This window comes from Boleophthalmus pectinirostris, unplaced genomic scaffold (genome assembly GCF_026225935.1).
Source record: "Boleophthalmus pectinirostris isolate CB_2022bp ecotype Guang Dong unplaced genomic scaffold, ASM2622593v1 HiC_scaffold_1, whole genome shotgun sequence".
NCBI lineage: Eukaryota > Metazoa > Chordata > Actinopteri > Gobiiformes > Gobiidae > Boleophthalmus > Boleophthalmus pectinirostris.
Window position 1 is genome coordinate 16,295,698 of NW_026570970.1, and position 13,594 is coordinate 16,309,291.

The 13,594-nt window shown below is 38.2% G+C and overlaps 3 protein-coding genes across 4 annotated transcripts in view; 2 read left to right on the forward strand and 1 right to left on the reverse strand.

Annotated features, from left to right (window-relative positions):
* LOC110166657 (gap junction alpha-8 protein) overlaps positions 1 to 5,161 on the reverse strand; it is a 27,658-nt gene extending 22,497 nt beyond the window's left edge. Inside the window, exons 1-2 of one of the 2 annotated variants that reach the window (XM_055154030.1) lie at positions 5,083 to 5,161; positions 305 to 398 (exon numbers count right to left, since the gene is read on the reverse strand). The gene's annotated coding sequence lies outside the window, so the exon portion shown is untranslated. Of the gene's footprint in view, positions 1 to 304; positions 399 to 4,928; positions 4,940 to 5,082 lie in introns of those variants that run through there. The other variant, XM_055154035.1, reaches the window with a different exon arrangement.
* On the forward strand, positions 4,929 to 6,837 carry LOC110166583 (gap junction alpha-5 protein). The gene has a single exon (XM_020931848.2). The coding sequence runs from the start codon at positions 5,003 to 5,005 to the stop codon at positions 6,119 to 6,121; it is 1,119 nt and encodes a 372-aa protein (XP_020787507.1). The 5' UTR covers positions 4,929 to 5,002; the 3' UTR covers positions 6,122 to 6,837.
* Positions 6,838 to 7,310: 473 nt separating this feature from the next.
* On the forward strand, positions 7,311 to 12,933 carry acp6 (acid phosphatase 6, lysophosphatidic). Its single transcript, XM_020931916.2, has 11 exons — positions 7,311 to 7,420; positions 8,071 to 8,288; positions 8,361 to 8,489; positions 9,025 to 9,155; positions 9,583 to 9,662; positions 11,197 to 11,284; positions 11,477 to 11,612; positions 11,846 to 11,946; positions 12,023 to 12,115; positions 12,194 to 12,359; positions 12,445 to 12,933. Exons 2-11 carry the CDS (start codon positions 8,073 to 8,075, stop codon positions 12,574 to 12,576), a joined length of 1,272 nt encoding a protein of 423 aa, XP_020787575.1. The 5' UTR covers positions 7,311 to 7,420; positions 8,071 to 8,072; the 3' UTR covers positions 12,577 to 12,933.
* Positions 12,934 to 13,594: the final 661 nt, after the last annotated feature.

The window sequence follows — 13,594 nt, forward strand, 5'->3', positions numbered from 1 at the left end:
GGTCTTAAATCATCAAAATTAATCTAGATAAGGTGCATGGAGTTTAAAAAAAACAGTAGAGCATGTCCCACATTACCACAAGTTGTATCAAACAAAAATTTGAGAGAAGAACTGAAAACACCTAAATATGCAGGGTTTCTGTGTTAAACATGTGTGAATGAAACAAAACACAACTCCAGATATGTTTTTGACAAGGAAATACCGGTATTATAACAGATAACAGATCAGAAACAAGAAGCAAGAAAATTAAATATGTTTTTTTTTTTTTACAATTACAACTCTACATAATTACGTTTATCGATACCTGAAATGCATCCCTGAGAAGTGCTCATAGTGGATGGCTGAGCTGTATCCAACAAGGTCCAAAAGAGTCTTCAAGTTTCAGACAGTTCAGACTCCTGACAAGAGGAAAGGAAATATAAATTAGGAAATGAAGTATTGTATATGTACTGTGGCGCCTTATCCAGACTAACCAGGGCACAATGAGTAATATTTACGAGGCCTACTTTTCCAGAAATTTCAATTAAATCCCAGAATTTCAGAAAAAAAAATCAAAAGACAATATTAGCTGATAGAGATTCCTAAACCTTTTAAAACACTGTCCAAAATCCATCCAAGCCTCTCTATCTCTATTTATAAATGTGTTTAAATAGGAAGAGAGCATGGGGACGCTTCCAGCTCCATTGACTTTACATAAAAAAATTGAAGCCCCTCTCTCTGTAACTGCTGCTGTAACCTGTTCTACATGATCCTGGTGTTTTTATTTTTCTATTTCCTAACATGGAACTGGCTCCAAAGTCACTCTATAACTGCCAGCCTCTGTGAGCTTCATTTGACTGGACACTATGGGTGACATCGCACTCCCTCAGTCCACTTCTTTATACAGTCTATGGTTCAAACATTCCAGTTCAGTGCAAAACAGCTGCCACAGGCAAAAGTCATTAGATGCTTGTAGTTTTTTGGCTGCACTTCAAACGCACATCTCTCTTTATCACAGTGACTATAACACTTTTACAGCTGATGCAGTAGATCCCATTACACTGAAGAACACACACACACACACACACACACAGAGTTGGAAAGAATACTTTGAAATGTATTTACTTAGAGAACATTGAATAACTGCATTGGTTCAATCTGAATACTTAGAATACTTTAATTTTAAGTTGCAATATATTATGACGTAAAAGAAATGATATAGACTTAAAACAGCTTAGAGAAGTATTTGTATTATACAGCATATATATCACAATAATGGTGTTTTCTTTATTGTCTATTGAGCAGATCAGAGCCCAAATTGTGTGATCAAGTGCCGCTATGTATTCCTTTCACTTGAACTATATTTTGAACGCCACGAAATTAACTGCATCTGCATATAGTTACACAAAATTACTAAGTATTCTGTTTGAGTCCATATTTTCAGTACATGTATTTGGTTTCTTCCTCCACATAGGCCAGTCACCGTGCATATTTTTGGGAAGGTTTCTGCTATTTTTTTATGTGATACTGTAAGACTTGAGCTCTTGAAAGTTGAAAAAGTAACTTCCAGGACTACTTATTGGTTCATTCTCAGATTTATTTGTTCTAGCTCAGGCCTTAATCCCTTAATGATACAATATATGAAAAGATGCTTTACTAGGACTGACCTGCTTTATCGTTATTACATCACATAAAGTAGTTTCAATAACATAATTTCTGTTATCGTGACAGGCCTAACCCACCCTGCACGCACGTAAAATGTCATAAGGAAATAGTTAAGAGAATGCCCATCACCTTCCCATTAATCTAACCCTGATATTATAAACACAAATGACAAGCGGGAGCATCTCCAGGCAGCTCGACAAAAGCCATGATGTGTGCGAGTGAGTCCCTGGTTATTAGTGGTGGGACAATAGACACTTTCACGTAAGACTGTAACATTGGATTCCACCTTTGTCCTTAGGAAGCGATATTGTTTGGGATTGCTTCCTTTTGAGAACAGGAAGATACAATGTGGAATAGTCAGGAAATACAAGAGAACAGGACAAGCATTAGGTTAGACTACACAAGTAACAGGGGCAAGTGACAATAAATCAGTCATTGGAGCTAAGAGTCCTGTATTATGCTATTTTCTGATCTATGTTATAACGTTGTTTAGTCATAAAAACATACCTGGAGTTGTGTTTTGGTTAATCCACACATGTTTAACACACAAATCCTGCATATTTAGGCTGAGTTCTTCTCTCAGACAAAAAAACACTCTGTTCCACCTTGATTGTTAGTGTTAGGGTTAATGTTTTTAAACTCCATACACCTTCACTAGAATAATTTGGATGATTTCAGCCCTAGAATTGCTAATCACTACTGAACTAAAGATACAAGGTACTTAACGTGAAAACTACTGCTTCATAACATCACAAGGTGGTATCCAGGTATGTTTTTGAGGCAGTAACAACTAGGGATGTCACAATAACCGAAATATTGTGATATCGTATCGTCAAAAGTCTCACAATAATATCGTGGACCATCACAATATATTGAATTACAAGTTTCTTTGATTAAATTAAGAGTTATGATGCAGCAATAACTAAAAAAGACAGAGGGAACTACATAGACCATGATCCTTTGCTCCATTTCAGTGCAGACTACAAGAAGAAATAACAGTTCTAAGCACTTTTAAGTCTTGGTTCTTTGGATTAAGTCTTGTCAAGGCATTTTAAGAGGAAAAAGTAGCATAGTAGTTTTGTTAGCTCCACAAATAAATAATAATAAATAAATATTGTACTGCGAGATGTATATCATGAAAATATCATACCGAGAGATTTGGATATTGTTCCATCTCTAATCGTGATCCTCCCCACCATATCGTGAGCTTTCCCACAATATCGCAACAATTATCGTAGCGTGAGGTTCATACCATGACGATATCGTATCGTGAGACTTGGATATCGTTACACCCCTAGTAACAACATTATAACATGGCTAAAAGCTCACAAGAGTCAGTTTTGCATCATACAGAACCTTTAAATACTTGAGGAGCACGATAAATACAACATTTTAATATAGGAAATTTTCTGGCAATATGCACAACAATAAATGAACTTAAAGTCGTTTTGTGTAACTTTTATAGTGGGGTGGCCTGACCTTTAAAGTATCACTCCTGTTAAACATTAAATCTGTGACTCAAAGCTCATTTATTGTAGCCAGCTCCATTAGGCAGACAGGAAAAACACTTTACTTAATTCCTTTGGAGTTTCAGCCTTGGGCATGGATAGATGTTTCCTTCACACATGCTCCCATTTTGTGCAGCTCTTGGCACCTCAACATAGAAGACCACAATGATCTAAATTTAAATTTTATTGCCATATATATCCACACATCCGAGGAGCAAAAAGGGAGGGAGGGGGGTCAGATACTGTTGACCATCACTCCCTCGCACCACATAACCAGGGCTAGTGTGATCCAGGCGAGCTCAAAGCCAGTGGACAGCGTTAACTATCTTTATAGGGAATTGTTCTGTCTGGAAGAGATGAATAGTGGTAAGGAGCTCTTTGGCTGTCTTTCTAACCCTTCTTGTTATTCTAGCTTTTTCCTCAACATTTGTCATAAACTCCTGCTTTTTAAAAAGAATGTATATTTCCAATAACTTCCCCAAGTACGGTAGTAGGTCCACTTGGGTGACGTGTTGGAAAAACCTGTCAGCTTGTTATTTCCAGCAATCTTTTTCTTCATGCTGTAACTCATCTCCCCCCTTTGATCTTGTAATGGCAAAGTTAGGGTTTTATTTATCTGAGCATGTGTAAAAATATAAAGATAGTCCCTGCATGTAGTTTGGATGGGCTTTCTTGACCTCAAGATGATGGGGGGCGTTTATAGCACTCATTAAGCTGGCTGGTAAAATGCCTTATAAAGTCATCCATGGCTGACACACACCAGCTCGCGATCCTGCCATGTTTGGGTTCCAACCAAACTAATGCTGGGGTCAGTGGAAGGAGCACTTTCGGCACAGAAGGGGGGAGATGTGATCAACACTTTGAGATAACTGCTTATTACATACAATACTGAAAGGGGCTTAATCATTAGAAATAGTTGGACGTGACAATAGTGGATGTGAAATCTGGTGTATCACAGTGAAGTTGAGTGTGCTTAAGGCAGCACTGGGCAGCTCTGGGTCAAAGCAGAGGACACAGTCTCCCAGCTTTGACATGGCCCGTGGCGCCCCATCGCTCAGTCTGTCACTCACACAATTTGGAATCTGGGACATGAGAAACGTAAATATCTCAAAGGCAAAAGAAAATTATTTTCCCTAAAAATGCATGTTGTGTATTTTTACATGACTTTTGAACTTTATGTTTTTGGAAAATGCTGACTTCTCAGGCCATAGTCTAGTCAAAGGCATTAGTTATTTTTAGATCTAAGCGTATGGATTTATTTTTTTTCACAACATGACAAAGAGCCATCTAAACAGACCTATATATAAAAAAAATTTACCAGTAGTTGCTGCAAAAAGGTCATGCCATATACATAGCATCTTGTAGAATTTGAAAAAGAAAACTAAATTTGACACCAGTCTCTTGCTATTTTTGCTACTTATTTTGAATTTATTACTATCATTTATATTGTTGCTCTTTGTTATTATATTATATGTGTGAGCTACTGTGTCCAAATAATTTCCCTTGTGGATCAATAAAGTTTGTCTGAGTCTAAGTCTGAATAAATGTCAGCTTTCTGTCAATAAAATAACTTTAACTTTTATTAATAATAATAAATGTAGTGCTTAATTCACAAAGGAACTATGAAACTGGATTTTATTTACAAGTACAGGATGTTTTGGGGATTATATTGACTATTAACAAGTCAATACTTCAGTTTTATAGCTTCACTGCCCAATAAAAATATTCTCAGCCATCAGACTAACTTGATGCTCTGATCTGTTTTTGATACAGAACCTCGCCTGCACCTTCCTCCCGTGGTCCTGCCGCTGTAGTCTCTCTCTGGCCCCCAGTGCAGTGTGTGAGCAGTGATGGGGGACTGGAGTCTCCTTGGGAACTTCTTAGAGGAGGTCCAGGAACACTCCACATCTGTTGGAAAAGTTTGGCTCACCGTGCTGTTTATTTTCCGGATCTTGGTTCTGGGCACAGCAGCCGAATCATCTTGGGGCGATGAGCAGAGTGACTTCTTGTGTGACACGCAACAGCCTGGGTGTACCAATGTATGCTATGACAGCGCCTTCCCCATTGCCCACATCCGCTACTGGGTACTACAGATTGTCTTTGTCTCCACACCATCGTTGATCTACATGGGTCACGCTATGCACATCGTACGGCGGGAGGAAAAGCGCAAACGCCAAGAGGAGCTGGAGGAGGGTGGGGCTGAGAGCGGCGAGGACCTGGATGGGGAGAAGGAGTACATCCAGCAAAAGGAAAGCCGGAGGGAAGTCTTGTCTGAAGTGCCTGGAAAAGTGAGGCTAAAAGGGGCCCTGCTACAGACTTACATCTTGAGCATCTTAATCCGAACAGTGATGGAGGTGACATTTATTGTTGTGCAGTATCTCATATATGGCATCTTCCTTAAAGCGTTGTATCTATGCAAGTCCTGGCCCTGTCCGAACCCGGTCAACTGCTACATGTCACGCCCCACAGAGAAAAACGTCTTCATCATTTTCATGCTGGTGGTTGCAGGTGTGTCTTTGTTGCTTTCGATTTTGGAGCTGTATCACTTGGGCTGGAAGAGCATTAAAAAGTGTGTACACAACAGGACGATGAAGAAAAAGGCAGTGAAGGTGTCTGTGTCTACGGCTCACGAACCCAACAGCCCCCCACGACCCTCCACCTGCACTCCGCCCCCAGACTTCAACCAGTGTTTATCAGACCAGAGCTCCATGGCCTCACATCCTTTCAACAACAGGATGGCTTTGCAGCAGAACTCAGTGAATCTGGCCACAGAAAGACACCACAGCTGTGACAATGAGGAGTGCGACAGGGATTTTCTGAGGATCAGGTACGAGCAGGTGCCCACGCAGATGCCCAACAGTTGCCCACAGTCGCCTCTGATGCAGTCCAACTTCAGCAAGGACAAGCGCCGCCTCAGCAAGACCAGCGGGAGCAGTAGCAGAGCCCGCCAAGACGACTTAGCCGTGTAGACTCACTGTGAAAATATAAAGCACAAGAGGGTTTGAGTGACAAAATGCTGGATATGATTGACTGTGAGAGATAAAATGTTTGACAATATATGTTTTGTAAAATGTTCTAATGCTTGAAAAAAACAAACTGCAAAACTATTTTACAGGGTGAGATGTTCTCAAATAATTGCACATAACCATGAAAGCAAATGGTTAAAACCAGGCCACAGAACTTGTAAAGTGAATGGCACCCAGAAACTGCACTATATATGACGCATAAAGAGATTTGTTGTCAAATCTTGCAATACAAAACTCATGTCAGTGCCTTAAAACACTATACAATATATTTTTAGAAAAGCATTCCTATATGCCAAGGGCAATAATAAAAATGTGATGAACACTTTCACCCAGAGTACAGAATATTACGACGTTAATCGTGTGAAAAACCCGGTAAAAAAAACCAAAACAAAAACTTTTCATTTTAATATTTCATAACACATTCGAAGACAGAATGTTTGATGCCTCTGATGCCGAAGAGATTTAGCCACTAGGTGGCAACGTTGCACTTCTCCTTATACATTTTTATTTGTAAATAATAAATGTTTAGCTATGTGTGTATGGTTCACTTATGTCAAACTGTGTTTTATATATACACATTCAGGTTACTAGTTTCTTTCATTTCTTAAAATTGTTTCTTGTTGGATTGTGACAAATCATCCGTGTCTTGTGCATTTATGTTCCAGCTATTTCACTTGGCAGTGGAGTAAACAAAAGAATTCACATCAGTATATATGAATAAAGAATTACATTTTAAACCGCTTCCCTTGGCGTGTTTCTGAATTTTAATCGAAAATTAGCCAGATTAGCATTAAGGATTGAGATCTGCTGTGATATGGCTAAATAAACTGTTTGAAATGGCTTAACTAGGGAGCATTTCAAAGAAACATAAAGAAAACATCATATAACAAAGCATTACATACCAGATATGTGCCAGGAATTTTAAATTCTCCGCGCAGAAAGTCTACTTTACTTTCAATTTCAGACAAATTTAACCATTTTGTCAAAATGTACGTCCGTATGATCGTGATAGAGGGCGACAGTGTGCACCTCGTAGCAGCAGCTGGAGCATAAACTGTAGAGGAAGAAATGTTATGCTACTTCTGGGAAATGTCGTTTTCATTCTCCTTCTTTCATTAAAATAAGAGGTAAAGGTCACTACAGATCCCATGATGCTCTGCGACACAAACCGGGTTCAGTAGTATGGAGCAGGGGTTCGTAACAAGTGAACACTGAACGCAGCTCGTCTCTTCCAAATAAGAAGTAAGTTGATATTTTGTCTTATGTCACGCCTAGTTAAAGATAATATATATAAAGTAGTTTAACTTAAAAAAATAAAAAAGTTGTGGGATTCCGGTTTGGTTGGCTTGTTATTTACAGGTTAGCTGTGTGTCCAAGCTGCAGGAAGCTATTCTGAAAGAATTTACCTGAAGACCAAAACTGTATAAAGAATATATTTATATACAGCTAAAGACCAAAACTCTATTGTTTTACTTTAGTGTACTCTGACGTATTAAATTGTTAAACTACTATTTACCACTGTGTATTACAAGAAACTTTTATATTTTATTGTCAATGTAAAATATTTGTACTAGTAGTTTTTATTTTTTCTTCGCTTATACATTATTAATAAGAAATAACCCGGTGATCTGATCTGGCATTCAATATTGCCACAGGTCTGTCAGTTAGAAAAAGGATCTGTGGCAATCATTCTTGTCTGTAAAAGGCCTTTGTTGTCACTTGATAAGCTTTATCAGAGATTATGAAAAAGCCACATTTTGGAAGTATGCCTTTTAAAATGCACTGCTGGAGTACTGGGAGACATAATAATAACATTTTATTGCATGAAATATGATTGCACAACTGTGATGAGTAACCATTTTTTCCATTTGTGCTTTAAATCTTAATTACAGCCATGAAAAAACTTTGGGTGAATGCTGGCATCATTGGTTCGGTTTCTGCTGCATTTGGCTCTATTCTGTGGTCACAGAAAACAGATGAGGCCAGTCCAAGTAGAACATGCAGCACCTCAGATAGTGACCTTGCCTCTCCTTATGAGCTTCAACTGGTCCAAGTCTTGTTCCGACATGGTGCACGGACCCCACTGAAGACTATTCCTAACATTATGGAGGTAAATTTGTTTGTATTATGTTAAATATGACTAATATTAATAGTTTAACCACCATACTTACATGTTTTGAAGGCTCAGTGGGTACCAACTCTCCTGGAGCCTCCCCCACACACCCACATTGACTTTGTTGTAACAGATCTCAACGGCGGCCCCAGACCTTTTGCTCCTTTGGAAGAAGACTATCGGAAAAATGTCTTGAGCGTGAGTAGGTGTGTTTTGTTTAACAGAGCTAACAAAACTTTAAGAGAAAAGAGATTTTTAAATTAACAGTTTTCTGTCACTTGCAATGCAATGATTGAATTATTTCTCTATCTTACAAAACTTTCAATTGTTCCGTCCATATATAATGTTTTAGAAGCTGAAATCACATTACTTCAGGCTTAGCAAATGTCAGACACTGTATATGTTTGTTTATATTATTTATGCAGTCTAGGCAAATGTAGATTGTTGAATTATAACTCCATCTAGTGGTCATGAATTAACATTAACAAGGCTTCAGTGTGATGCAACTCTATTTATTAAGTTAAGATTCCTACATTTACTTGCATTGTATGCTGTTGTTGCTTCCATATGAGGTTTTGCTTATTAGATTAAACCCTAAATCCAACAATATAGACTATTGCTGTATGGACCACATGTTTCTGCTCCAGTCCACAGTTGTGTGTGTGTGTGTGTGTGTTTGACTAAGGATGCAATCTAATAATGACCTAATGGTTGTGTTGTGTTTATTTGTCAGGGCGGCTCATTTGCCGGTCAGCTGACCACATTGGGCATGCAGCAGCTCTATGAACTGGGCAAAAGGCTGAGGCAGAGATACATTGAAGACAGCCCCTTTCTTTCTCCTGCATTTAGTCCAGCTGAAGTCTAGTACGTGTTCTCATGGCAATATAACTAGGCCTGTCATGATAATTACTATACCCTTCAACACATGACATACTTTTTGGGGGTCACTGTTTATAGTAGGTACTTCTTCTTCGCACTAGTGAGAACATTTTGGTTATTTTTCTGTTTTACAATAATATTTGACCTGTTGAAGATTGAATTATGAACCTTTATAACTCATTTATTTATTCAGATTATATTTTTAAACAATATTGTACATTTAGAATAGTTTTTGGGGGTAACTTTGCTTTATAGTTTGGTTTCAATATTATCGTTGATCGTCTGTATTTATTTCAGCAGTATTTAGCACTTCAAAATTCGTTATTGTGACAGGCTTAAACATAACACACATTATACTATCAATTCACCGCTTAGCTAAACGTAAATATTTGTGTTCATTTTCCCTTTTTAGCGTTCGTTCTACTAATATTTGGAGGACTATTGAATCTGCCAAGTGTCTGGTAGCAGGGCTCTTTCAGCAAAAACAAAAAGGTATAAGCACAAACATGTATGGACAGTGCAAGTATAAACACATCAGTTTTTTTGTGTGTTTTTTTTTAAACTTTGATATAAATTTAAATGCTTCAAATATTGTCATCCTATAATTCACATCAGCATGTCTTATACTGCTCAAAAGAATTATAGGAACACTTCTAGAAATCCATTCTGTTAAAGGGCCCATTTTATACTATTTTCTGATGTATGTTATTATGTTTCCTCATCAAAAACATACCTGGAGTTGTGTTTTGTTTCATTCACACATGTTTAAAAGGCAGACCCTGGATATTTAGGAGTTCTTCTCTCAAACAGAATACACTTTGTTCCACCTTGTGATGTCATGTGGTAATACAGGAAATGCTCCACTGTTTTTAAACTCCATACACCTTCACTGGAATTTGGGTATTTTCAGCCCTGGAATTTCCAATGTCTTCTGAACTATATGTAAAGAGTGGCTGTTAATATGAAAAGTACCATTACGTGACATCACAAGGTGTAACAGAGAATTTTGACCTTTGGAGATGCAGACAGAGTAATAATAAAGGATTACTCAAATATGTACGATTGAAACAAAATACAACTCCAATGAAAAAACAGCCTTATAACAACATTATAACATTGCTTAACAATCATAACACACACACAATTTTTGCTAGGGAAGGACAAATCACTGCTCCCCCATCTGCTGCACCTGGTATTCCCAGCAGTCTCCCAGCCAAGTTAATTGTGATTGTACTGGTCACAATCGAAGTGTAACTACTACAAAATAACAATTCAAGGAAGCACATCATTTCAATTCAGTCTATACTCTTACAAAGTGAACCTAAATCAAGTCAAGTGCGTTTCATGGAGTCAACTATCGCCAAACATTAAAATTGGACATTGTGACATCCTTATTTTGGACCTATGGTGTATTATTAAAATGACAGAAACTGAGAATAGGAAGTACAGTTTTGAACAGGAAGTCAGTGGACCTGTTCCTAATTTTTCTAATTCTAATTATATTAATCCGTTTCAGATCAATACTGGGGTTTATAAAGAATACAATATACAAAAAAGTAATATTACTAAATACCAGAAAACACATCTTTTACATTAAAACCATTATTGTAAAGTTATTCTCCCAATTTTCTGCTTGCTTCCTGTAAATCCTTCATTTCTCATGGAACAGTTTGGAGTGGGAGTCACAACTTGACAATTTGATGATGGCAAAAAATTTTAAATGGTAGAACTTTAACTTCTAGACCTGGTTTAGCTATGTAAATCTCAATGTGTTGCTTCAATAAAATAAGTTGGGAAAAAGTTATCAATGCCATTTCATGATTCCTCTTCAATGTCCAAAAAATATCAACTCAAAATATCCAAAAATACCCAAAATATTATAAATATATTATAATTTTATAGACTGGGAAAATAATTTGAGAAATAAAGGGGATAAAAAGTCCATATTGGGTGAACAGTGTACAGTGAGTTTGCCATGGCCCTTATTGCACCGTAAACATCTTGCAATGCTTTGTTTCTTTTATAGAGATTTTGCCGATATTAACCACGGATGCTGAAACTGAAATACTATACCCAAACTTCCGTGGCTGCAAGCTGCTCAAAATTCTTGGCGGGTAGGTATGAGTTTAATTTGAAACCAGTCAAGTCCTCCCATGCTCACCATTCACAACTGAAATCTTGAATAATGTGTTGTGCAATTGTGACGCAGAGTTGAGCTTTCTCTGACAGGTTGTCATCCAGTATCTGTGCTATGGGTCTGAGCGTGTGTTGTGTATCTGAGTGTGTGTATTGTGTGTTGTGTGCAGCCCCCGCTGGGCAGAGTCGTCCGCGCTGCCAGACATCGCGGCCGACCTGCGGAGTATACAGGAGGCGCTGGGCATCGCGGCCGTGGCGCAGAAAGTCGACTTCATCCTCATTAGGGACGACATGGTTGCCAGAGAGGTGACAGTGCCACATCATGATTCATATTACTATTCCCAAAAATACACAGGTTATTTTTAAGTAGACAGGCTGGAAATGACAGCCTAGAAACAAAAAGCAAGCATAATTTAGTTTCAATTGAATTTGATGAATTTGTTTGCCTATTACTATAGTTTTCATTTGATTAAATTTCACTATACCCTTTAGTAAGGTATAATCTGTACAAGGTAATTAACTGTTTTTTTTTTTTACAGACTCATGGCCTCCCCTGCCCTCCAGCGTTGGACACTTGGAGAAATAAAGTGGAGCAGAGAGCTGTTGACATGATGTGTTACATCTATAACCCTGAAAAAAGGTTAAAATTACAGAGTTAAGGATATGGATATGAGTACATTTGTCTGTGTATAATATTGACCTTACATTGATGACAGGGAGAGCTTGCAGCTGTGTGTAGGTCCACTGTTGCATATTGTATTAAGCAACATTGAAGATAAACTGCAGAGAGCTTCATTGGAGCCGAACAGGTGAGACATGTTATAAAAGAAGCATCTTTTGTGGACACAGAATCATGGTTATAATTGACATGTTTTTCTAAAATGCAGGAAGTTGTTGCTGTACTCTGTACATGACACCACGCTAATCCCATGTCTCATGGCCATGGGAATCTTTGACATGAGATGGCCACCGTATGCTGCAGACATCACCCTGGAGCTGTACAAACACAGACAAACCAATGAAGCCTATGTCAAAGTCTCATACATAGGCCAGGTAAGTGATTGTACTTTCATAATTGTGCTTATATAATTGTACATCATTTCCAATTTTGGTCCTCAACTGTTTTTGATCTCTTTAGGACCAGTTACTTCCTGGATGCAGTGGAGTCTACTGCCCCCTCCAGGAATTCAAACAGGTTCTCTCAGCTCACTCCCTGAGCTCTGATCATTACCAGTCACTTTGCAATAGCACAGAGCATTTACCTAAATAGTTTACATCACTCTTATGTTTTCAACTTGCACCCAAAATTTTCTTGTTTTAAGACCCCTTGGCCAGCAGTTATGATATACAATATCTGTATTGAATTAAGTAAAATGCTATTTTAGATACAGTCAGTGGTATTATCACTATTATCTGTAAATTCCTGTACCTTCAGCTGTACACTTCAGCACTTTGGTTTAATTTCCATGTCCCGTCTGGCACTTTGAACCATAGACCTCTGGATATGAGTCAGTTAACCAAAAAACATTTGCTCTATGTATTATGACATATCCTGACATCATGACAGCTTGAGGTGCTTGATTTAGTTTTAAAACTTGTATATTAAAGCATGTTAGAAATATTTAAAGATTGTGCTCTTTTTGTACTGAATCACACTCTCCTCTAAACAGTTGTATGCAATCTTTGGGAAAATGCAACTGCTCAAAAGTTGCCCAAATTGATCAAAGTTGTGAACAGATGCTGGTCAGTTCAGATGTGCAGACTCAAAACAGTTTGTCTACACAATCACATCATGCACAGCACACTCAACAGACAACATGTATATACCAAAACAATATCTTTTATTTGTAGTCCATCACCACAGCCCTGGAAGGCTTTTCTGCACCAAAGCCAATGGAGAACACATGACAAGCTTATACAATAGAGAAAAAGGAAGCCAACTGGATGGTAAGCAGTATGCGTTTATATTTGTGCCCTCTCCTGACACCAAACACCCACACTAAACGATGCCAATCAGGTTTAGATTTAGCTCTCTTGTCTCCTGTTTCTATCTGCTGACCATTGGGGGATTATTGCTGTGGGAATGATTTTTTACCCAGAGTCAACAAGAGCCAAAAACGACGGGAACAAGAAAGACACAGCACATCTGGGTATTAGGACTCCTCACACTGGCAACGAAGCCCTGTGAGTTTTGAAGCGTTCATCAAAAGGTGGTCACATTTTCAAATAGGACTTGAAGATCATTGTGCTGCAGTGCTGCCAGGATCCTCCCGCTTTATGCGTTGTGT

What these genes read in the sequence shown, in the direction of transcription:
- LOC110166583 (XM_020931848.2), top strand. Translation starts at nt 5,003, where the DNA reads ATGGGGGACTGGAGTCTCCTTGGGAACTTCTTAGAGGAGGTCCAGGAA.
- acp6 (XM_020931916.2), top strand. Translation starts at nt 8,073, where the DNA reads ATGAAAAAACTTTGGGTGAATGCTGGCATCATTGGTTCGGTTTCTGCT. An exon ending in ATCGGAAAAATGTCTTGAGC is followed by an intron (nt 8,490 to 9,024) that starts GTGAGTAGGTGT and finishes TTTATTTGTCAG; the next exon opens with GGCGGCTCATTTGCCGGTCA. An exon ending in GCTTCATTGGAGCCGAACAG is followed by an intron (nt 12,116 to 12,193) that starts GTGAGACATGTT and finishes TCTAAAATGCAG; the next exon opens with GAAGTTGTTGCTGTACTCTG.